General features: G+C 36.3%; 1 protein-coding gene across 6 annotated transcripts in view; it reads right to left on the bottom strand.

Moving 5' to 3' along the window:
• Nucleotides 1-232: 232 nt before the first annotated feature.
• Nucleotides 233-26,254, bottom strand: part of ASAP2 (ArfGAP with SH3 domain, ankyrin repeat and PH domain 2) — an 87,709-nt gene continuing 61,687 nt past the window's right edge. For 2 of the 6 annotated variants that reach the window (XM_033056340.2, XM_033056342.2), the window contains 16 exons: nt 25,070-25,118; nt 24,795-24,961; nt 23,305-23,438; nt 22,493-22,587; nt 20,666-20,855; nt 20,165-20,250; nt 19,867-19,982; nt 19,337-19,404; nt 18,069-18,182; nt 14,246-14,501; nt 11,698-11,859; nt 10,681-10,849; nt 9,322-9,389; nt 8,440-8,549; nt 4,502-4,624; nt 233-2,872 (listed from right to left, as the gene is read on the bottom strand). In XM_033056340.2, the coding sequence (XP_032912231.1) occupies nt 2,798-2,872; nt 4,502-4,624; nt 8,440-8,549; nt 9,322-9,389; nt 10,681-10,849; nt 11,698-11,859; nt 14,246-14,501; nt 18,069-18,182; nt 19,337-19,404; nt 19,867-19,982; nt 20,165-20,250; nt 20,666-20,855; nt 22,493-22,587; nt 23,305-23,438; nt 24,795-24,961; nt 25,070-25,118 (1,982 nt within the window). In that variant the 3' untranslated portion in view covers nt 233-2,797. Of the gene's footprint in view, nt 2,873-4,501; nt 5,967-8,439; nt 8,550-9,321; nt 9,390-10,680; nt 10,850-11,697; nt 11,860-14,245; nt 14,502-18,068; nt 18,183-19,336; nt 19,405-19,866; nt 19,983-20,164; nt 20,251-20,665; nt 20,856-22,492; nt 22,588-23,304; nt 23,439-24,794; nt 24,962-25,069; nt 25,119-26,254 lie in introns of those variants that run through there. The other 4 variants (XM_033056344.2, XM_033056345.2, XM_033056341.2 and 1 more) reach the window with 3 other exon arrangements.

Here is a 26,254-nt window from a genome sequence, read left to right as displayed (position 1 = left end):
TTTGATTCTGCTTAACCCAGATATTAGAAAACAAAAGCAAAGAGGTAAGAGGGAGCTTTACTCCTCTAATTTAATCTCAGGTGTGTCATCTACAGTTTTTCTGTTCAACTAAAGTTCACAAGAAATGCATTTTTTCCTCAAGTGATACTTGTTTGCATTTATCATTTTTATACATTAAAAAAGAACAATATTGTGTAAGCAATGCAAGGGAACAGAAGAGAAGCAGAAAAAGTGATTTTAAAAGTAGTTTTATTTTTCCAGACATTTGACTGGTTAACAAGAGTAAAATTTATTAATCATGCTCTAATTATAAATCACTGCATCCAGGACATTGAAAATAAGAGTTGATTTTAGGTTATACAATATATACAGTTGCTCTGCAACTAAACAAAATAAAAACAACTGAATTGAATATTATACATCTCATAGCATTCTAAGCTGCATTTTAAGTGTCACTTGCTCCTTTTTAAACAGTTAACACAGCAACCTAATAGTCTGTCTATTAACAGATTTTTTGAATCAGATTTGAAAAGTTGTATGAAATATGTCAAAATTTTGGACTTAAAATTCTTAATTTTATATTATAAATAGATATCTACAGGCTCTAGAATTTAATTTTTCTCTGCCAGAGGAGAAAACCTTTTGAGAAACAGAAAATCAAGGGATAAATTTTGCTTAGCTGCTCTTTATTGGTCCTTGGGATTTTATCTGTCTGCACTGTTAGTGCTATTAAATTGTAGTCTACAAGTTTCCTGGTTTTTAAGTGACCAGTAAACAAAGTTCTGACATTTTACTCTATTCCTCTTCTAGCAGAACTCAAGGGAAATTTGTTATCATTTTTTAACGTTACGAATTGTTACATACACTATAAGATTCTGTGTTAAAAATACTGTACATTAGGAGATCTGTGCAAAATAATATGCCCATTTACTCTCTAGACTCTATCAGGGATAGAAACATACAAAATAGTGTTGAAAACTGAACATATCAGTAAGTGAATAGAACTGTAGTGCTAAACTATTACTCTATCATTTTACTGGGAAATTTGAAAATACAGACTAATTTGCTTCAACTTGCAATAAAAATATCTTGAAACATTCCAGTTTGTTCCCCATTTATACTGCAGCAACAGCACCTAGGAGGTGAAAGTTAGACATCTACGTGGCTGTACCCACACGCCCGAGAGGCATCAACCAACGGTACCATTCAGGAAGGGTGATACAGGGTGAGATCAGTGTTGCTCTTCCAGCACTTTCGCAACATGGTTTTTCTCCAAATAAGCACAGATGGTGGTGGTGGCGGCCTGTTTTCCATTCCTTCCAATATGAAATGGCCAATTTAAGCACCATTTGCCAGAAATTCAAAGCTCTCTTGATAAATCTAGAGATACAATGTTCACATAAAGTGATCAAAGCCAATGTGACCTAGACATTGATTTTCTGTATCCTATGCCTCAGTTGTTTCCTGTAGCATAAGCAAAACCCGGTACAATTTCACAATATACAAACATCAAAATGATGTCAGAATCTGTACTGGTGTTTTATATTCCATCAACCAACTGGGAACTATCCATGGCCTAGCTTTTGTTCACAAATCAGTAAAACAAGTTTAACAACAGTGTAGCTACCATATATGTGGGTATTCTATATAAATACAGAGTGAGTTGGCAAACCATCATTGTTTGCAAGGTAGTGGCACACAAATTTCATAAACAGAACATAACATGGTGAATTTGTGAGGTGTCAGGTATCTTGACCAAGGATAATTACCTAAGTGTTCCACCAAATATGTTCTCTCTGTGAACACATTGCTGGATGATTTAAAGAAAATTAAGGAATTCAAAAACAAAGTCTAAATGCTAATAATGAGACAAGTTAAGAAATGTTCTGCAATCCATCATCATAGTTAAGTACATTTCAGGAAGTGCAGTTTTCAAATCCTTGAGTTAATGTAATTAACTCATTAATATTGCCATAGTTTAGTTAACCAGCAGTAGTCACATTAAATGACCAAAATGGATGTAACATACATAAAGAACATTCAAAAAACAGGTTCTACACACATGCAGCATAGAAAAACAAAACAGTCTCAAGCTCACAAAATCAGAACTAGAAAGTTCAACGACTAACACATTTCAGATAACTTTAAGCAAATATCTACATCCATTCTGAAAGAAAGAAGTTTCTCCTGTGGTAAACTGAAATACTTTTTCACTGGGCCAAAGACACATAACTAAAACAATTTCTTCTGCAACTCTTGGCATCCTTGCTGACAGCCAATACAGCAAGCTACTGAATGAGTCCATTTCAGAACTATGCAGCAGCTTGCATGCTTTGGTTCCAACACTTCAAATGGTGTCAAGAACTGGATGAATTTACTGCCCTGGTAGATGCACACACAATTTCTTTGACTGGGGAAGCAACACTGAACTGTTGTACTGTGATGTTACAAAAGGGAGAATAAAATTACAGTGAATTGATTGATAAGAACATTCATAATGTTGTCATGTTTAGACACATGGATTTTGATTGTTAAAGCTTTTCAGTTCACCTTAAAAAATACAGGAAGAGGTGGTTTTTTTCTAAAAGTGTAAACTGCTTATGAGAAGTTTTCACGTAGAAAAAAGTTTAAAAGTCCCAAAATCAGAAGGATGGCAATAAAAAAGTAAGCTACAGTACCTACGACTTGGGCAGTGCTCTGGCAAGGTGGCTGCAGATAGGTAGGTGAAATGAAATAGAACAAAACTTAGTTCTGTGACTGCTGGAAATGAGAAATGTCTCCACTTATCAGTAGCAATCTAGTCAACAATAAAGTGCACAAATGATACAGGGAAAGCTCCTTTACGACTGGGATCTCCGTCAATATGACCAATCTGAAAAAATCCAGATATTTTTCAAGTTAAATCTGGAAATGACATTTCAGTATCACCAAGATAAATAGAGACCTTCCTGCCTGCAGTACAAGCCTCCCACCAAATCTTTTCTGCGGTAGTGCTACTTTTCTTCTTGCAATAGGAAAATTCAGTCCTACAGGGTCCATGTTTTTCAGTAGGTTGGGTTTTTGTCAAATGCAAAAGTTTTATCCAGTTCTTTGAATATAAAACATCTTACTGCAGTACCACTGCTGCATAATTCCAATGCAATCGGTAATGCCTGGCAGCCCACATATAGCTTCTATTGAGTTGCTTTTTGAACCGTCACTGTGAGGCAAAAGGATGGATCAAGCTTCAAGCTTCAGGTTTCACATTAATCTATTTGTGTATATACAGCATTATTGTCAATTTAGATGCAATCTGAAGCTCTCTTCTTCACTACCCTACAGATTGAGGCAAGTGTTTTCATGCACAATAATTTTCCAAGATTTTGCTTTAGCCAATGAGACTCTGGAATGTTATTAAATACTTGAGATGGTTTCCTAGCTCAAATAGACTCTGTCCTAGTCATCTGAAGAAAATATAAAGCTCTCCTTTGACACTGTGCTGGGGTGACCTTATAATGCTCTATTGTATTTGTATCCCCATCCGTCTGTTTACCCCAGAAATAAGTTCTACACCTTTAAAACTAGATCTAAGAGCAAAGTGGGGAAGAAGGAGAAGCTGTAGAATGTCTGAGGCGGCTGTATGCAAAACCTAGAGATAAGAGCTTCAGCTTTCCTTCTCACAGACTGTGTTGTCTGCAGCATGGACAGACAGGGAGAGAACTCTCCTTTGTGTTTGAGTTAGTTTTTTTAGCTGGCTGAGGAAGAGAAGTTCCCTGGACTGTGGCTTCTTGAAACTGTTCAGCCCTGCTCTGGAATGAAAACCCAGTAGAACACCGGGAGCTCACACCTGTGGCCCAGCAGGGCCCAGGACACGGCATTTTCCAGCACAGGAGGGACTGATAAGGGACTGAGTGAGCCAAGGTACAGCCCACGAGAGAAGAACTTTCTGAATTTGCCATCTCTTCAGAACAGCGAGAAGTTTCATTGTTTACTATGATTCATTTTTCATGTTTCTGAGTACTTTGCTTGTTAAATCAACACTTTTTTCCACTTTCCTTGAAGGAGGTTTATCTCCTGAACAGGTAGGGGGAAGGGCTGCTGAATTCTGCCCTTTAGGGAACATCCCTTTGAAATTTTCCTTCCAAGAGTGGGAGTCTGTCCAAACCAGGAGAGACTCTCACTACATAGCACCTGGAATAGCAGATTCTTAAATTGCTGACAGTCCACCAAAAATTTTCTGGAACGCACAAACCATGCCCCAGTGCATTGTGAACCCTACTAATCACATTTCTTTTTTCTTTTTTTCTTTTTTCTCTTTTTCTTTTTTTTTTTTCCCCCTGAATGAGAACAGATAAAAACTTATATAAAGTTTGACTTTTGGAATTTCATCTCAGTTTTCCATGAGATTAAACTTTTCTTGTGATTTGGAAACCCAGCAGGGGACCTTCTGAAGTGAATGTCAACCTCTAAGATTTAATTTCTTTCTTTCAAAGTATGTTGACAGAAAATGCAAAATACTCACCCACCACTCCTGATCTTCTTCACCATCAACTACAATAATATCTCCCTCTGAAAAAGTCAGCTCATCTGGGTTATCTGCTACACAGTTGTAAATTGCTTTTACTCTCTTGGGTTTAGTTTTTGACTGAAATGAAAAACAAAACCCTCAATGTAAATAATACAGCACCAAAGAGACAGAAGTTATTGAAGTTATTTAAATAAAGCTTCAGAACTGCTTCCAATGGCTATTTTTCATAGGTTAGAGTGTAGCTATATTTTTTATGCTGGGTGCTCATGCTTCAGGCTGAATCTGGCACCACCCTAAAGGTTTTTGGAACCACTGTGACAATAGCATAGGCCATGTTTCCCTTAGAAATTCTCCATTTTGCTCGCCTAAAACTGTCTTCAGAGCTCTACATCATTGCAGTGAGCATGATTTTATTCAGAAGAGGTGATAGAGTTCTGTGCAAATGTAACAGCAGCAGCATTATCAGCGGGAGGCTGAGCCAACAGCCAATATGCTCTTTCTTAATTTGCTAAACCCATTTCAGTAGTGTACAAACCCACCAAAACATCCTCTGCCTCCCAGGAGTCTTTTGGCAGCTCTTTCAAAGGTAAAGTTTAGTAAGGAGTTGCAATATTCCAGTATGGCAGTGGGACTCAGTCCTAGCCATGTTCTGTGCAAAGTGATATCAAAATTATTTCACACTGGTTTTCCTCATCTCACATCTTTTCCAGTGCAAACCAGCCTGCTGCTGCATTCCTTTTCAGCCTCCTAATTCTCAGTTTCAGACCAACAATATTGCTGCCTAGACAGTGTTTCAATGCAGAATAACCCAACAAGTGAGAAGCTCAAGAGCTGGAGGCAGAGTGTAAAGCTTTCCACCACAAGTCCACCCTTTTCCCAGCCATAGGGAGCAAAAATCTCTTTTTTCTACCCTCAGGTGTTAGAGCAGAGATGTAAGTGCCATTTAGGTCTGAGCTGGCTGTTAACGCAGTGGCTGCTTGGGACAGGAGCTCCACATGGCATAAGGAAAAGATGGCCTCATCACCATACTGGAGTTCCCCCAGTGCCTAGTCCCAGTTTCTAGTTAGGTCAGCCATGGAGCAGGAAGCTTGAAAAGGGACAAGAGACTCTGTTTACAACTCTCCTTTTCTCCAGCAGCAAAATTCTCTGCTGATGACAGTACTGCCCAACAGTCTCTTACTGTGTCATTTTGTTAGAGCTGAGCACCATGCAGAGGAAAAAAAAGAATGTGGACAGAGAAGGATGGAGGCAGCATGAATATGTTCCTCTAGAAGCATCTATTTGCATTCTAGTATAAATTCTATATAAATTCTAATATGAATAAAACTCTGGCCTGCCCAGGGCAGGCACACCCTGAGGCTCTCTCTCTCACCCCTGTGAGCTGCCAACCTGGCACTGCAGCACAGCAATTTTTCCAGACGCTCCCTCTCAGACAAGTGACAGTCTGAACCACAATCACCTTTTAGGTCAAAAGAAAAAAGCTTCACATCAGTACAATAGTGATATAATTACTAACTTCAAAGTGCAGTAATTACAGGTATTTCTTGTTCTTTAGAAGGCAAGGAAATTAAAATAGATCTCATCCCCAGAGGAATAAAATCTTCTAGGGAAGTTTCCCATGTATCTACAATATGGTTGCAAAAATCTAAATATCACATTGAGGAAAAAATGAAAACAAAAAGTGAATCAGGAATTTCCACCTGATAAACAGGTTGTTGGGTAAATGCACTGTGTAGAAGATAAGCCACTGGCTAAATGTGCATGTACAACTAGACCTATCTTTTCTTTACTCAAGAAGCATTTCTGCAATTATCTTCTAAACCTGAGCTGGCCTCTGGATTCCCTGGCAGGGTAAAGTCTTAGCAAAAAAGCCAGGAGTATAAGGCTAAATGGAGCAATTTAGCCAAATAACTTTAGCTAGACTGATCTAGCTAAAGCTCTTTAGCTGAGGGGCCCTTGACTAAATCTCAGCTAAGATGCTTTAGCTAGATTGATTTAGCTAAAGCACCTTAACCAGCACACACTCCTGAGCCAGGTTTTCCCTTACTTCTCTGTCCTATGACAGAAGAAAATCACCCAGCTGATTTGCTCAGCCACAGAATTCACCTTACTGAAGATCTAGAGACAGCTGGAGAGTCAGATATTGCTCTTCATATTATGTGCAATTAATATTAAACATCGAAGACACTGACTCCAAAACTAGCCAGCACAGCCCATTCCTTCATCGCTAAATCAATTTGTCCTATTAAAAAAACCACAAAAAACAAAAAAGAAACAAACAAACAGACAAACAAAAAACCCCAAAACAAACAAAAAACCCAAAAACAACAACAACAAAAAAGAGAACAACATAGAGGAACTACAATTTATACAGAAAGTCAGGTTAGGAGTTGTTTCAGGTGTGCAGAAAGGATGTAATCAGTGCTTACACTCAAATCCCAGCATACAGAATAGAAATGAAGATCAGAGTCCAACAGCTTCACAAAGTAAATATGACAACATAAGCAATTTACACTACTTAGACCATTTAATTTTTGGTGGTCTAAAATATGAAGGTTATTTTAATGCAAGATGGACAGTAACTTGGTTGAACAAGAGTGGAGGAGGCAAGAAACCAGAAAATTTTATGCTCCCAACTAATGCAAGATGATGTCTCTGAGGCTTGTCACGATCATCAGATGCGAAACAGCTAACAGGGCCTCTGAGCACTCAAGACCAATGGCAAGGCTTTGCACACAAACACACCAAGCTCTGTCCTGGAGAGTTGCTATTTCAGTGGACATGGTTAAGGAAAAAAGGTTGAAGGGAGGGAAATAGGGAACTGAAGGAAGCAGATCTTTTAATTACAAGCCATTAAAAAGACCATTGCAGAGCCCAGAACAGCATGTCTTCTACCTCTCTGTTTAATATTTACCACTGAACCACACTCCTACACAGAATATATGAAACAGCCCAGACCTAGTCTCAGAAATGTATGGGCTCTTCATATGTGATTTGCTTCCTGCAGATATATACTGTCATGACCAAGGATATGGATGTTTTGCATCTATCACACAAGAAAGCAACATAAAATTGAAGCAAGGACCAAAGACCAAGTTAACTACACATAATGTACAGTTCCACTGGCATCTGGAAATAACATCCCTTTACCAACACCAGTATAAGATTACAGGTACTGACACTAATATGTACTACCATTCATGGTCCTAGATTAAAAATAATAAGTAAAGAGTACAGAAAGGCCACACAATCGGATCAAGAGTCCATCTAAATCCAGTATCTCTTTTCTAACAGTCACTGTAAGGCTGGGGGAGGGGAGAGAAGAAAAATACAGAATTAACCACCTTCTGTTGTGGATATGCTTACCAAGAGATTTCTCTCCTGTTACCAGGTGAATGCTGAGAAGCAACAGCACAAAGAATCAGTTTCTTTTGTTTTGAGCTTGACTCCTGCTAGTCTTGTCTGAAGTTATTTCACCTACCTATGTGAATTACTGTCAGTGTATCTGTGTCCATTATAGGCTCTGTTCCCTTATAACTTACTTCACTGAAGACTGAGAATAAAGCCATGTGTTTTAAGTGACTCACCAAGCTCATCTACAAGTCACTAACTCATAAAGCTTGTCTATCTCCAATAAGTCAAACCATAATTCTGTGGATTATGTTGGTCACATCAGGACATGAGCAAAGAATCCAGCTGGTTTGGTTTGCTTTTTTAAACTTAAAATCACATACTATTCTACAGTGAATTAAAGAAAAAAAAGTTTTTGCAACAATTTAGTACAAGTCACCCAAATACTTAAACACGGCATATGGGATATATTGTATGTTTCATGGCTCTCACACTTTCACCATAGCAGGACACACTATCTTGTCTACAATGTGACAGAATGCAGAAGATCATTAAAATCAAATGCCACATTTTGTACTTACTATTTGTGATTTCCTTGGCATTGGTGCTGGTGGCTGGATTTGTGCCAAAGTATTTGCTGTAGAACCAGTCTGTGTTCCTGGAATGTCACATACAGAAGACGACTCTCCTGCTAAGGTAAATAAACCAAGTAAATGTTATTAGGCATGCTTTCAAAAACAGTAAGAGTGATGGTATCAACTGAAACCAAGCTAATTATTCTTAAAAGTATATCAATAATTTTATGTCTCATGAATATTTAATTTTTACTGGTTCTTTCTAAATAACTGAACAGAATTCTTTCCTTTTCCTTACCCAAAAGGCCACTTTACCTAAAGACAACTACCTAAGACATTTAACAGTGCAGATATGCTAAGGGAGAGAAAATAGATGAGAGCAGAACCAAATATCCCATTCCCCCTTTCCTTCACTACAGGAACACACAGGAGCCTCTGTCTGAACATCAGGAAACACTCTGCCACTGAGAGGAAACACTTTGTCACTGTGAGGGTGACCCAGTATTGGCACAGGTTGCCCAGAGAGGTTGTGGAGTATCCATTGTCTGGGCACAGTCCTGGGTAATCCACTCTTATCCCCACTTGAGGAAAGGGGTTAGACCCAATGACCTGCATAGGTCCCTCCCAACATTAACCGTTCTGTGATTCTGTTTATTACATGGTCCCATTATTGACTTTATTTGGCCCATAGCTCTGCTCATGCTAAAGAACTTGAGGCATCAGAGCCTACACAACCACAAAGAGAAACAAGAAGAATGTTGGTACTGATTATATTTAAATGTTCAAGGTAGACAAACAAATTAAAGAAAACCTCAGCAAACCCACACTCTCCCTTTGATTGTTATGACAGTTTAATTACAATAAAATAAATCTCTATACCACAATTACCAGGTTGTTGTAGAGACCCAAGTCCTCTGGTCTGCCCTTTGTTAGTTAAGCCAGATGACTTCTCAGACCTGTGCAGAAAGTGAAAAATTGGTCCATTTCAGGAACAAACAAGAATTCAAAAAGCAACAGTGTAGAGTACTTTCGAAATTATAAAAGTTTTGGCATATCTTCAGTAAAATCTGGTGACAGCTATTTTGCTTTTAAAAATACTACTTTTCTTCTGTATTTTTGATTAGGTGAATTGAAAGTGGCACTTAATTTTTAAAAAAAGTAAGGCAGAAAAATAATACAGATTTGATTACTGCAATTTGTGTATTTTCCTGAGTTCCTTTCACTGTTATTTTTTTTCTTAAAATTATGCATCCATATTAGTCTGTACATTATAGCAAGCTTCACCAATTTGTGTCTACCTTTTAGATAGTATGGAACATGCAAAAAAAGGGCTAGAAAGGAGCTTGAGGATCAAGGTTGTCTCATCTTTCAGTCCCAATTTGCAAACTAAACCTTATTTCTTCAAGTATTTTCTCAAAGGCCCTATTTGGATCTCCCCTGGTTACCACCTCAGTATTTCATTTTTTTGCAATGCCCCAAACTGAACACAGCAGTCCTGCTGAGGCATCATCAGTGTTGAGTCAGTTGAGAGAATTAATTCCTATTGTTTGCAGGCTATGGTAAAAATAACTCTTCCACAACAGCACTAGGTCACCTCCCTTACTACGTCCTTACAGATCATTCTTCTAAGGACTATTGTTTACCCATACTCTGCTGTTCTCCATGCTTCATTCCTGTAGTTGATTGTTCTTAATTACTAAGGGTTGCTTACTGAATGACACCCTTCTTTTCCCTTGACTACTACTTCAGTTTCTCAAGGACACTTTGGCTATGATCCTGTTTTCCAGTGCATTTATCTCTCCTAACTTATTTTTCTGCACATTTAAAAGTTATTTTTTCTTTTCCAGGTCTCTCTACTTCTGCCACGAATTAAAAGATTCAATGGAACAGAACTTATGCAAACCACATGAACAATAAATTGCACAATCAGACATTAGATCCCATTACCTCCTATTTGTTACTAGATGAGAATAAGGAATTGAATATTTTTTCTGTTTTTTTTTATCTCCATCATAGCTAGATGTTCTGGAGATATTCTGCAAGTCATATAATTTTAAATCACTAGGCTGTCTTGTTTTTACTGTAGGAATCCTTGCCATCTACATCCTTAGCATCTGCCTTCTGTTCATTCCCACACTCTAGCACAAATCACTGGCAAAAGCATGCATGCTTTATTGATGATTGTATGTTATAGATAAGTTACTAAAAATTATGAAGTATATTAAAGACTAAAATGACATCAGTTACCCAGGAATAGGCTTTCTCTGAGAGATTCTGCTAGGAGGTTGTGGGGGCAGTGGTGGTGGGGTTGGCTTGGTTTGTGGAGGAGCTGGCTGCTGTTTTGATTGCTGGTTCAAAGCTTCTATAATGCTGGCTGTCTTTGCCACTGGAGGTGGTGGTGCTGGAGAAAGCACATCTATATAGGAAAGTTAGACAGAAACATGGGATTAAATTTCTATTTACCATTTCATTTCCTGGGTTCTCATTACAGGTTCTCCTGCTACAGGACTTATCTAATAAAAATGCTTTACTACATGTAACGGAAGGAGGACCTCTTTGGAAAGCAGTTTACCTTTTGTTTCACCTAGTCCAAGTTGGAGAGTTCTTAAATTTATTCAAGCATTAAAGTGCAAGCAAAGAAAATTCTTACTGAAGTCAGTCATATTCTTGAAAACAGTAGAGCAGAATACTTTTTTAAAGTGCTAATATTGTTTGCTCAGTCAAAGCCTTCAGTCTGTGTTTTATGGAAAAGTAACTAAGTGAGTAATATCTGGCAAGTCTTATTTAGAGGAACGCCTTTTCTTAAAATCTTCTTGTGATTTACAACTAACAGCAGACTAGGTTTAGCAGTTGATTAAAATTGCTATTGAATTCTTAAAACCACCACAACAACAGCAGGCAATGAATTAAAACATCCTTTTGCATTCCAGTGGTCTGCAACAATCAAGCACAATGTGATGACACAGCCCCAGGCTTACATGTAACACTCACCTCTACAACTAACGAGAAATGCAGCACTAAAATTATATATACATATAAAATAATACGCCTTTTAGCTCTAGTAATAGATGGTGTTTCCTGCTGACCCTGCACTACACCATACAGTCCTCACTGGAGCATCAGAGAAGACAGTTTGTTACTGGATGGGAACGATAGGCCAAAGCTACAGTCACCAAGAGAGGAAGTATGAGTTGTGGAAATGGAAAAATAAGCCAACTGTGATTAGAACAGTAGAAGGGAAAACAGGGGAAAGTGGAAACATACTTGTAGATGTTACACGCAATGGCGGCACAGGGGGATGAATAGCTGGTGGATCTGATGAAGACCTCTGCCTGCTTATACTTTCCACTCCTAAAGAATTTGTCTTCCACATTGCATTAGATGAAGAAATTGTCTGAATACCACTGCCAAGAACTGAAGGCTGAACTAAAAAGAGAGGAAAATACTGCATTATTATTATTGCTTACCCTATGCACAAAGTGTTAATATTCACACCCGTGCTTTCAGAAATGGTGTGGCTAGACCACTATATTCAGCAACGCTATATTCAACAACTATAGTCACTGCATCCTGATGGAATGCCAGAGCAGAAATCAGTCTGGTGTTAAAAATTACACAGCAAGACTTCACCCAGAAAGTTCTAACACTTTACCTAAACAAAATTTGTCTCCAGTCATTACTTTAAAATACGTCAATACTTGAAAAATCAGATTTCTCAGTAAGAGGGCAGAAGGCAAGTCTTGCTACCTTCTTTAAACCCTGACTGATAACTGTAATTTTCTCAGGTACTGCAAGAAAAGGACCTCCCTCTTTCACAAGCATGAGCACACATTGCTGACTCAAAGTAAAACATCAGTTTTGACTTAGAAGCAAAATAAAACTGTAAACCTGAATTTCACTCAAGCAAGAAGCTGTAATAGTCATGAAACAGTCACAAAGTACTTCTTCAGAGCTTCTTAAGTGACTTCAGTCTGAAGAGCTGACTTCTCATTTCATAAAAGTACTCTACAGGTTTTCTTGATAAAGTCAGTATTTTGCACGTTATGCCTTTTGTCCCTACTCAGCAAACGAGTATCATATTAAGAGAAGATGAAACAGAGTAAGGTATGAACAAATATTAGGTTGCAGGGAAAAGCATAAAAGGCTCAGAAGACTTGGAAAGCAGCCTAAAGGGGTAATAATACACCATAAGCATAACATTAACAACATCAGCAATTGACAAGAAGCTACAATTAATGATACTATTATAGCTTTTAACTAAGAATATAAATTAATAGGTTAATACATTGTTAGAATATAGAATATGAGCTAATAATCTACAGCAGGCAGCATGTCTTCATGGCATGAGTTCTATTACAGTGATGCCAAGAAGTTTGGAGTTGGGAATGAAATTAAAATAACACTTTTTGAAATCTGTCATTTAATCAAGGGCAAACTGTGGGTATAATTTGCAATGATAAAAATAACATCAAAGGGTAAAACAGTCTTTTTAACCATTCAATTGTATTACTAATTCAGAGATAGAACCTAACAGTTAAACAAACCAGGCAAGTTCTTCGTATCAATTTTCCTGTTTGATGGGAAAAACATTCTTTTCCATCAAGTAAAAAAATGTTGTCTAGATATTAAGCTTCATGTGAAATGTTAATGTAATCCCACCTTATTAAGTTTCATATGCAACTAAATTTTCCCAAGTCCCATGCTACCCTTTCCAAGTGACCCAAACCATGCTTTTCTGTTCTCAGTTTTTCTGGCCCTTTTGTGCAGCCATTCCATAACTGACTTTTCATATTACACAGAAGATCAATTTGCCATCTCAGGCACAATCACTGGTGTGTGGAGTCCTGCATTCTGTCCTCTGCACAGTGTTCTCAAAGGCAGAAGCCACTCATGTGTGCCTAGAACATTTCCTGATCATATCTCCTCTTATGGAATCTGAATTACAGCACCATAGAAAACCATGTGTTTAATGGTAACTTTTCTTGAATTGAATACGTAAATTTAGCCTCCATGAAAGATGGTGGATTAATACAGGCATTAAAACAATGAAACACACCAAATATAACCTGTACAAAGAGGACCTATACAGATTTCTCTACTTTTCTTTACTATGATGCAAACAGATTACATATGAAGATAAGAATGAAGTTCACAGCACCACCTTTAATGGTAGATTTTGCAAGCACACGACCCTCTGAATCAGGATGAGACACATACTTTTACACTGCTCTAATGGGGACAACCAGTAGTTGGCAGCTGTATTTTCAGTCAGTTATCAGGTCTCGAAAATCATCCAGTTCTCCACATCATAACACACTTATTTTAACCCTGAAGCATGTATTTAGTAAGACAAGAATTTGCAAGGTAGAAATCTCATGTTTTGCATACACTCTCCATTCTCTGAGGTCTTAAAAGTTTCACAACACATAAATACTATTGAAGTTTTATCTTTATACTGAACGCTGACAATGACATCTACAAGAAACAGAAGTATGAAAAGACTGAATATAACAAAAAAGATTGATGAGCTACATTGACTACAGCCATCCTCTTAATAAATGGTTTAACTCTGGTGAGGTTGTCCAGGTATTGTTTTCCCAAACAATATTGAGTACTGTCTTGCAGGTATATCAAAAATCAAACTCAGAACACACCATGTAGGATGTACTTCAAGGATATAAAATGAGGCTATCAATAACTGTTCCAATACTTACCTGTGGAAAATAACTGTAAGAGAAAACCTAAAAATTAAATTATTTTTTAAAAAAGTTATGATCCTATTCTCGTAATATACAATGATATTTTCTAGTACCTTTGCCAATATTCCTTGGAGGTAGAGGAGGTGCACTACTTGTAACAGGTACTGCAGGCTGAATGGAAGGTGGACTGCCACTGAGTATTGCTCCATATGTTTCATTCTGTAATATACTTGGCATAAATCCTCTTTGCTTGTCCTTAGCAATGTTCGCTGCGTCTCTTGCCAAGGATGCTACATTAGGCTGAAGTTGGTTTGATCCAATTTGGTAGAAGCTGACAGGCCTGTCCTCTCTCCGGTTTGGACTGGGTTGCTTCAACACAATAAAAAAAGTACTCATCGATACCACATTAGTTGCACTCATTTTATTGATTAGTTAATAGAAAGTTATTCATTTCTAGAAAGAAAAAATGGCTTCTGAAATGCATTTCTGTTGCTTTTAATATGTAACCTAAACCCTACATTCTTCCCTGTTCAAGACAAAGTAACTACGCACCCTAACAACAGGAAAAGATTAAAGGTGAATAGCACTTCCAAACCATTAATATATTCTCATTTCTTCTGTAGTACTCTGCTACAGGATAATACTGTATCCCTACATACACAAGACTATACTTCTATAAATAACCAATACAGGTTTTCAGACTGGATCAAGCAAAGTTTCCCTGCATCAAAATACCCAGCAGTATTTTCAAAACTAAATAAACAACTGAAGGTCCTAAGCCTCATCTGAAGTTTTGCAGAGCTAAATCCCAAATGGATGATCATGACCTCAAAACCCAGACAAGATTTCATCTAAGTATTCTACCTGTATGTCAGCCTACAATAAATGGGTAGCAAAAACTTCTCATTAACTCTTTTTAGCTCACTAGTATCACTGGAAAAGTTTGGGAGATTACTTCCATTGGCAGCTGGGATGGAACACTGCTCATCCCACACACATTATCAAATTGTATCTGATTAGCTGCTTTTGAGATTTACAGCAATCATCTGCACTTAGCATTATTCTTTCTGTTTCAACAGCAAATGATAATTAAAATAGCTGGAGTTACAAATTCATGTGTCTAGTACAATAATGGGCTTTACCAATCCACAGCCCAGAGAGCATAAACATAACTTCAGAAACAGTGCTAGATAAACATGCCATACTGACATATTGTCAGTATGAAATTAAAATAACCATTTATAGTAATAGCATTTAGGCAGAATAAAGATTTACATCAACCCTATCACTAACAATTGATTTTCCTCTGAATATATTCAATGCTTACATCTGGATTAGTCATGTGGGGCCTTCAGATACATTACAGCACATCCCTATAGCTCCAAGATTTAGCAGTGATGTACCTGATAGTCCCTAGCCTTGCTTTGGCTTAGCAGCCTCACTCCTCACTGGCTGACACTCTCCATTCCTTAACCTCTCCACTGTCCTAGTTCTGTGACTTGTTTCAGTCCACACCTTCTTCTGGCTTCTAAACCAGCAGAAAATTCTTTTTCATCTTTATGATTCAGCTTTTCAGTGGCTCACCAAACTGAAGCAGTTCAATACAGGAACAAATGTGTGCCAGAGTGGAGGCAGAAGCTGAGGCAGGACCTGGCAGCCACGATGTACAACTATAGCAGAAACAAGTTGTATTATCTTAATCTTCCTTTAGGTTAGGCTCTCTTTCATATGAAATATTCTGGACTAAAGAATTTAAATTTCTGACATGACCTTTTCTGACACAGATTACAAAATTTATTCAAATTGTCTTGCCAGCAAGACACACCCAATAGCTTGATATTTAAAAACAAAACTCTGATGTGATCCTAAGCAACAGCAGTATTCACCCAGGCAAACAATGTAGTCACAGACAGACACTGTGACTCTGAGATTAATAGTCTTTAATATCCTTTCAAAAGTCCCTGCAGTATAAACCTATTAATAGCGGGCAATGAAGTAGAAGCTTCATTATTTTTGCCATACTGCTGAGTAGCAGATTCCTTCCTATATGAGATGGAGCTCAGGGACTAGACAGAAAAACCCACTCAACTGCAGAAGGCAACAGGCAACAATGAAGAAAGTGAAGGACAAGAACAGATCAAAAAGCAAATTTAGAACATGCCAGAAATGAATTTGTATTTGTAAATTACCAAAAACTTTTACAGTTGGAAAAAAATAAGACCTCTAAAGGTTTCAATCTGTTTTATCAAAACAATCATCATTACTATTATCTGGAGTGTGATAAAATATATAGGAATGCATAAATATGGGGACAGAGTATGCTCATGCAGAACTGGATTTAACAGCTCATGGATTCCAGTTTCTTCCACAGATACCAAAATTCTATGGAAAAATCTTAAGAAAAGTCTCACAAGGTAGAAATTGTGCTTTGAAAAGAATGATCTGTGATACCTATTGCTAATTAGTTCAAGTCAAGCACTGGAAGTAACAGCTATCTTGGACTAGAGAGACAGGACAAGTGCAAAAGAGTTCTATGCACTCACAGTATTATAAAAATGGTATTTTGCAACAGAGGAATTATTGATGTCAAAATTAGTCTCCAAAACATTTAAGCCAATTTAATGGTCTGATGAACTAACAATTTTAAAGAGATTCTATGAAGGTAATGGAAATCAACCTGTGACTGTCAGGTTTTAATATTTCTGAAAACAAAGAAAAACCCAACACACAAGACTTGGGTTTATTTTATTAATTTAGTGTTAGCAATTAATGCCCTAGTTGAGATGGTGGATTTCGCAAGAGAAGTATTAAAATGCTAAAGTTTGTAGAAAGAAAAAGTCATATTTCATTATCCAGAGGAGAACGGGGTTTTTGTTAGCTACTTTCAAAAAATGTTGTGCTAAAATCCAAAGACTAATATAAAGCATGTTATGTATCCCTTGAATTTCACAAGGAAAGCAGAAAAGGCATAAGCAATTCTAACACCACACACTCACACACAAAGAAAAATAACCAGATTAATACCTACATGGAACATTTCAAATTATGAAAGTTTCAGGATGTCATTAGTATTTGGGTGTCTATAGATAATTTCAAATTACTTGTCCCCTAGAAAGGCATACAATTTTTAGGTGTCAAAACACAGTAGTTTTTTACCTGTCTGTGTATTTAGGTCCTTAAATAATTTTTCAAGTTGGGCCCTAAACTGGGAAATTAAATTTTGAAAATGCAATGAAGTTTCTGTGCTATTGGAATGTTTTGTAATATAACCATCGTTGAAGCCATCTGGATATGGTCCTGGGCAACTGGCTCCAGGTGATCCTGCTATAGCAGGAAGGTTAGACTTCCAACCCCAACCATTCTGTGATTCTGAACCTAAAAGTACCACAACTCTTCTAGACATTTCAGGTATGAAAGCATGAAAATGAAAAATTATTTTATATGTAAAGATTCAGCATTAAGACCCTACCCTGATGTTAATGGATGTAGCTTATTTAATACACAGCTTCAGTTGAAGACAAAACAATGCATAAACTTTCACAATTCTAAAATTAGAGCCATTGACTAGATTTATTTCACAAACATGGGAAGATAGTCTGAGGTGCCTACCTTTGTAAAGGCAATTTTCCCAGTTCATGTTAGATCTGCTTCACAATCAGCAGATCTAAATAGTCCTGATGTATTGAAACCAACTATTGATTTGATTGAAAATAATTATAATTTGGCTAATTATAATTTGGAACCAATGGTCATGTTTTAAGAGGAAAAAGAAGACCAATTATAATTCCAGAAACAAAAATTTAAGCTACTGCATTTTACTACAGAAATTTATTTAATAGTGTCTTCATACCTATAGTAAAAAGCAAGGTTATTGAGATAATTATGAACATCACACTTACATATACATATGTACAGAAAAATATTGTTGATACAAACCTGCAGCTTTTCATCCACATCATCATCACTTTCATCCAAATCTTCATGAAGTAATCGCCATTCATATTCTACATGAACATGAGAATTAAATCTTCCAGATAGTGCTTGAGTAAGCTAAGGGGAAAAAAAAAAGATTACACTTATGTTATGGGTAGTACTTATTTTAAAACAATATATTTAAAAGCAAACAAAGTCCACATATAGGAAGACTCTTGATGTCAGCAATCTGAAACTTACTGCACTGAATTAAGCTGTGTTACCAAATACAACACAAATAAATCATAAGTAACTAGGCATTTCATTAATCATTGTAGATCCATTCTCTGTTTACTGAGAAGAAGCATACTGTATTTGCTTTGATTTAGAAATTGCAATTCAAAGAAATTAACTGCAATGAGAGTTCCCTTGAATCAGAGTCACTTATTAATAAGCCTTGATCCCACAATATGATGGGGCATCCACAACTTCTCTGTGCAACAAGATAGTGGCCTTCATCCATGGTCTTCACGCATAAAAAGTACAGTAATTTCACGATTATAAGCCACACCATTTTGACTAAAATTTTGGTCCAAACCCGGAAGTGCGACTTATAATCAGGTGCGGCCAATATATGGATGAAGTTTAGAAATTTGCCAACCCAGAAATGCAAGCCTGCAGCAGCCCCAAGCCGAGCCAGAGCCCACACGGCCCCGAGCTGAGCCAGTAAACCCCACGATCCTGTGATTCTGTTACTAATTGGCAACTTTGTGAAAGTTGCACGTGGATCCTCACTGCGAATGAAAGTGCAGTTTATAATCCAGTGTGGCTTATATATGGACAAAGAACGAAAAGTTGCTGACACCCAGAAGTGCGGCTTATAATCAGGTGCGGCTTGTAATTGTGAAATTACTGTACTTTAGAAAATAGATTTCAAGCAGATGTCACACACTTAGATTCATAGAACCATTTAGGTTAGAAAAGACCTTTAACATCATTAAGTCCAACCATGAACCCAGAACTGCCACACCCCCACTAAACCATAGCCCTAAGTGCCACATCTACACCATTTCTAAATACCTCCAGGAAAGGTGATTCAACAACTCCCTTGCATTTTAAGAAAATAGTGTTTTCTTAAAAGCATATAACTTTACATAAGCATATGACTATTTCTGAGGATGTAACTATTTCTATTACACCACCATTGCATCTGGAATATAATCACTGAATATTCAGTTGTAAACTCTTAAATGATCAGATGTGAAATGCTCACACATAATGAGAATACTCACCAACTCTTCACAGTGAGTATGTTTTAAACGTTTAGCTATATCAAGTGGAGTCTCTCCTGCTTCATTTGCTATATTACAGCAAAAAAAAGAAATGCATGATGAGAGGTGTCACTATTAACATGCCCATTACTAAAGACATTACTAAACCTGCCTAGTGAAGTACTTGACCAACACATTCGAAAACTCATCTCTTTCTTTCATAGGTAGGTCCAAATCACATCAATTCTCTGAACACGACAAGCAGCACCAGCTCAACATTCCGCACACATGTGAATGATACCCATGAAATGGCAGCATATAACTTGACAACAAAACAGCAATTAAAAATCTAAATTTGTTTAAAACCAAGTGTAATATACAAGTCAATTTTAAACTCGAAATAAACAGTAAATACTGATTCTCTAACCATGAAGACTATATTTACAGAATTATGATAAACAATAGAGGAGAAAATTCACTTATTACAACTTCACTGTTTCTTACGTGAAGCAATGACAAATAGGAAATTGAAGTACACATTACCCTTTTACCTATTTCAATAGAAGCCTTCCCTCTCAGCAGCAGTTTCAGGCACTCAACGTTGTCTGTTAGACAGCAGTAATGCAGGGCTGTGCTACCTTTACAGGTTTGCTTATCTAGATTGCCACTTTTGGAGTACAAGAAAAGAAAGATAATTAAACTTAAGTTTCCTACCCTGTATTATTAAGTCACTGTCATTAGATTTTCATAGAATAAAATTACATTTGCAAACACAGCTTTATTGTATTTATTTAGTGTTAATATTACTTTACATAAAAGCAATGTCAATATATAGCTTTCCACACTTACCTGTTCTGCACTAAAAAGTCAACTATATGAAGGGATGTTCGATCAACCGATCTAACAGCAAGGTGCAGCGCTGTTTCATCTTGCTCCTAAGAATAAAATGAAAAAATACATTTGTTTCTTCTTCTGAAGGAGAAGAAATTTTAGTAAGACACTAATTGAATCAAATAAAACACATAATTTCAAAATACTCAAACATGCTACCATTAAGACATCTGTGAAGACTTACTGTGCCCCTTTTGTTCCTTTAAAGTAAATAAATAAATTAATGGCTTGAAAACTAACAGATTATTGAATGATTTAATGTTTTAATAAATTTAAAATAGTACTTGGAATCAATTATAAATTAAACTATTTAGTATTCTTTTTTATTGCAAAATTATGTAATTAATAGGACATACATTCAGAACAGACATTATTTCAGATATTGTTTCAAATACATTTTTTTTAACTAATGCATATTGCACTTACAACAATTTGGCTAATAAAATTTACAACACTTACATGGCCATTGGCCAGTGGAATTTTTTCTGTGAGATCCACCCCATCAGCATACACTTGAACTAATCCAAGAATGTCTCTTGATTTCACTGCTTCACAAAGAGCGTGCAATTTAGCTGCATTGTCTGTGTGCTTCTTCCTTGCATATTTTCTCTCAATATACTTGGCAGTAATGTAATCTTTTCTTGCATTCCTAAAATTGAATATGATTTATTTCTATAACTTTCAGCTGAAGATACACATTAGCATTTCCATAAATACATGCAAGTCATTTGAAATCATTCATTATGATAATTTTTCTTTTTAAATATGCATGTAACCATGCAGTCTCATACTTCAAGTATGAAATGTAGTTACAGAAAATGAATCAAATATCCAATACAAAGACAGATTACAAATTTCTTCCTTCAAATTCTGTGATGATGTTGAGATCAAGACTATGTACAGAAGAAGATACATCAAAGCTTCATAATGTTGGTTTATGTTGTCTTGCAGGTTTATGTTTACCTGACTTGGTACTCCTACACATGCTGGAAAGGGATGGAAGGCATGGGATACAAAAAAAAAAAAAAAAAAAAATCTATCTTATACCTCTGCACAGACTATCCAGGCCTGAATTTGAATTCACAGCAGTGAGTATGTTCTTTAAACTCTTCACACAAGTGTAGCAGGGAGGATGTGCTGGACCCTTTAGTGACATTTCTAAACCGAGATGCAAACTTAGCCTACCTGACTCAGCACGAGTCATCACTTCTGCTGTTGATGCCCAGTAACACATCTACCCCTCCTCCCATCACTGCAAGACAGGAGCTTGCTTGCCTCCCAAAAGCATAACTCCTTAGCAGCTCTTGGGATGTACACAGCATTGCACAGAAGACATTTAACAAAGTCATACCTTGTCATCTAGATACTATGTAACAGGGAAAAAGTAAAAAACCCCAATAAATATTAATAAATTGGATCAATGCATAACTCTTGTTCATAAAGCATTTGACAGTATTCAGGTTCTCATTTCAATAAAATAGCCCCAAATGAGAAAAGCAGAGGTATCAAACTAAATGATCTTTTTAAATACAAATTTTTAGAAGTGTTCTTATTCTATTGATTCAGTCTATGGTAAAAGTATCAGTAATCTAAATTATTAATATTAATATTAATAATATTGATCATAGTAGTAAAAAATTATCTAAACTGCCTTGTTTAACACTGGTTTTGTCAGAATGCTAAATATTCACCTAATGTAAAATCAGCTTCATCCAGAGCCAATTCTTCTGGGTTTGTTTCTGCATTGCTTACTAGCCCTTTTATGATGAGTAGTATCCAGCCAAGTAGGCAGCTGTCCTTGCTGTATCTCTGCCATTGCTGTTCAGCGCTTTCGAAGAATTTGGTTAAATGTTGTATCTTTATTCCACACAGACTTTGGTCCTAGCTGTAGTTTCTAAATGCTGTTTTGTATCTTTCAAGTAAATGTGCACTTTATTACAATTTTGATTTTGTTTTCAAATAGCACAAAATTAATTGCTTTGGTTTTAATCCCTAGCCTTGTATGTCTTTAAGGTTCCCAGCAAGTCACAGTTAATTTGTTTCTGTCCCACAAACCGTGATTCAAAGAGTTGGTAAGATGTTCCTTACTACTGGGGAAGGTACAGTCAGATAAAGCCCAGTAAGAGAGACAGGCAAAGCATGAGAAGAAAGGTTTACTCCTCAGCTATAAGACCATAAATGCTACACATCTTCCATGGCCTGCCAGTGAAAACCATAATGGCACAGCCCCTTCGCAATATTAAATTAAATGCCTGCCTTTCTCTGAAGTAGTGGCTCTTTACTTACATATCGCTGCTTGGATTAGGTTTGACCATCTCATCAACTGGAAGACAGAATTCCATAATCTCATTAAATCCAGCATTCCCGATATTCTTTGCAAGCTGTTAAAAAACAAAATCCCACAGCTCAATTAATAAAAATGTTCAGTTATTAGCCACACATATAACAAGGGAAAATGAGAGTTAGGACCTCTTATTTCTGATTCCTTGGTCTGCTGCTATGTCAGCAATAACAAACAGATTAGGAACTTTTTTTAGATGTGGATTTTCAACTGGGATTTACTACATGAACAAATAACTGCAGAATAATCCATCAAGACACCAGCTCATACAATAAATGCAAATACTTTGTGCTGGGTAAGAACACACATATGAATTGTCACAGAGCAGCTGATAAGTGGTAACTTCTTTGTGTAGCCAAGCTAAAAACATTTTTTTCTTCAGGGATTAAAGATGTCTTCTAAAATAATGCTACATAATTAATGGGTTAGGTATTTGTGAAGTCCTCCAATTTTTAATCTGAGGCATTTATGCATCAAACAGCTGTGTTCTTTTAAAAAGCAACTCAGGATAAAAAGATTTGAAAACACAAAAAATATGAAGCCTCTACTAATTTGAGTTCTAAGATAAGAAAAACTTTACAGTAGGACACTATGTTCCAGGAAATTCCAAAAAACTTGAAAAATTAAGCTTTCTTAAATTGTCTTTATCCAGAGACAACTTCAGGATGGGAACATCTTGCTAAAGTGACAAAAAAGATACTTGAGTTATAAGTATTTTACAGTACTATTTTTAAGTTAATAAAAGCAATTTGATTACCAAAAGTTCAGATGTTCCCAGCACATCTAATGTAAGTGATTGCATTCTGGAATAGTGAACACCAAGTTCTCTATGGATTCCTGAGCATTCAATGCAAGTTAAAATTCCCAAATTTGTTGAAAGCCAGGTAGGATCTGAAATAGAAGGCATCCAAAGAATTAAAATTATTTCATGTAGAAAACATAGAATACAGAAATGAAATTCTGTAAAATAAGGTTCTTGTACATTATTATCATTTTCTCACTTTATGTCTTCACAATTACTCTACCTGGAAAAAAGCCAAAGCACCTTTTTTATCTTTTTTAATGCTGAAAGAAGTGAAGAGTAGAATTTTTATTATATTTTTGTGAAAGACACTGCTATCCAAGGGATAGCCCCTTAACCACCCCAGTTTGTCATTCTTCAAACAACTTTCCGAAGTGCATTTTCCCAGCACCAGTATAACATTGTCACGCTCTCAACTGGGAATACAGGTGCAGTTTAAACTGAAATAACAACGTTTACAGGGTTCAGCTTCTTTTGTACTTCAAATACAGACTTTAGACTAAGTGAAGCAGAAGTGATTCAGAAGTGCACACACAGCACACACTACAAGATTCTCACTCAACTACTTCAAAGATAGTAAGGCTCATGCCTTTCCTTTCATAGCCCTCGAATGTCTTTTCCCTACTACCTTCCATTTACTACATCATTCCCTCATCTTCCCGCCAAATAATTAATGTCTGAAGGTTTAGACAGCTTAGCAATTAATATTTTTGATAAAGGTTTGTTAGTTGCTATTTATACTCTCTATTTTTAAGACTCTTCCCATAGTCTTACACAATACTTATTGGTGGAAGGAACTATTGATTTGGAAAGTGCGTACAGCATCAGAGCTGATGTTTGCAGCTACAATTTTACATCAAAAAACCTAAGTCCTGCAGTGCCACTGCAACATAAAAGAATACAGGAAACAGCAGGATTTTAAAAATAATTCGAAGAAGGTTAAAGTAGAAATTAATTGATCAGCAACACCAACACTGCAAACCATAGTCAACAGGAGCATGCTTCTCAAAATGTATGCAGCCTTAGACATATTCCCAGTCTTACTTTTCCATCAAACATGATTTTTAAAAAAAGAAAAAGAAAGAAAAAGGTTTATTAAGAAAATGCTTCAAGTAACTTATGGCTTATGGAAAAATGTTAGTTTTTTCCTAAATCTTACATTAACCCATATTTTATGTAAGTTCATTTGATTTATGTAAGCAAAAGCTAAAATTAGCAAAATACATGGGAGAAAAATAAGCTTCTTAGTAACTTTTCTCCCCTCTGATAATAAGCATATAGCAAATCAATCTTACTAAAGTAGTTCTATTAAACTGTTAGCATATTCTACTATGTGTATAATTTTTGTGAAATAATGAGTAAAAGTGAAAGCATAAAACATTAGCTTAAATATTCTCATGAGACAAAGAATTTTTACCAATTATAAATATGCTTAATTGAGTCACCTTGTGCTCCACAGTCACAACAAACATCATTTCCAGTCATCCTCTGGACTTCAGATATAATTTCTTTTGTCAGTTCCTGGACAATATTATTTTCTCCTGTGTTATCATCTCCTTTGAATGCATTATTTAAAGCTTCCTCTTTGCTGTTTTGTAGCACAGATGTCCATCTAAAATGGCAGTAATATTTTGCTATTAAGTGTTATGACACTTCTGAAGTTCAAAGTAAATCTCAGTAGATCGCCAGTGTCAAAAAGAAAATTAGCAAAGTAACTTACATTTGACATTCCTGTTCATCCTCTGCTTGAAAGTGGTATGTCCTGTCGTCTGCACAATAAATAATTCACATACTGATTAAAAAAATTATTGAACAACTCATCTTGCAGAAATCTCTCAATGAAATCTAAAATTAATTAATTCTTGATGTCACTATTCTCATCACTGGAGTGTGTTGACAGACAAATAGTCAATTTAAGAAGTTTCACCTTACTACCTACAGTTCGTCTATGATTACATCTGCATTTACACAAGGTAGCTTGTTGCATTTTAAACAGAAGCTGCTTTCTTCAGTGCTGTGCTTTTATCACATGAGCAGCAGGAGAGCAAAGGAAATGTTCCACGTTCTGGATATAACCTCAGTAATCACAAGTATAAAGTTCTGCTGGGAGGGAGGGGGGTAAAATGTAGAGTTCATATTTGAGTTCATCTGTGTATGTATAAAGACTTAAAGAGTTCAGATGAGCTCTTAAAACCCAGTAATCACAAACTTCAAAAAAACTCTGCCACACACAAAGTCCAACTACAACCAGCATGAGCCCCAGGCTGTTTCAATTAAACCAAGCTCACGATTTTTAATTTACTACTGCTTTTCTAATTCTAAGCATTGTTATCATAGTGCACTACTACAGAAAAATGCATAATGCATTTTAAGTCTATTGAGAATAAGATATGATGCAGTTTAATGACTGAGCTGGAGTGAGAATAGTTGATGAACACAACAGAGGTAAAGCTACTGGCAAAAATATTGTAAAATGAAAATTTCTAAAGTTGAAAAATATTCAGGCTAAAAGGTATTAAAAGGTAGCTTCAAGTATGGAAAAATACTAAGCTAGTGAAGATATATGAAAGAACAGAAAGGAAAGTGCTACATTCAGAGATTTTATCTTGCCATAATACAGCAATTTGCAATTTGTAAAGAACAAGGAAATTTTTTTAACTCTACAGTAAAATGAAGTAAAAATGTCATCTGGAGAAGGCTAAAAGGCCAGTCATATCTTTTCAAGTGTGTGGTAACATTGCAATAAGCTGATACTGGGCAAAATACGGCATGGTCATCAAGAAAGAAAGAAAGTGTAAAAGTAAACAGGGAAGCCCAGTTGCTTGAGCAGAAATGAATTAGCTGCATGTTGAACACAAGCATTCGAGTCTATTCCCTTAAGCAGCCCAGCTTACATTTACAAAAG

The sequence above is a fragment of the Catharus ustulatus genome, chromosome 3 (assembly GCF_009819885.2).
Source record: "Catharus ustulatus isolate bCatUst1 chromosome 3, bCatUst1.pri.v2, whole genome shotgun sequence".
Taxonomy (NCBI): domain Eukaryota; kingdom Metazoa; phylum Chordata; class Aves; order Passeriformes; family Turdidae; genus Catharus; species Catharus ustulatus.
Note: the sequence above shows the minus strand (reverse complement) of the source record. Positions and strands in the feature narration are given on the sequence as shown.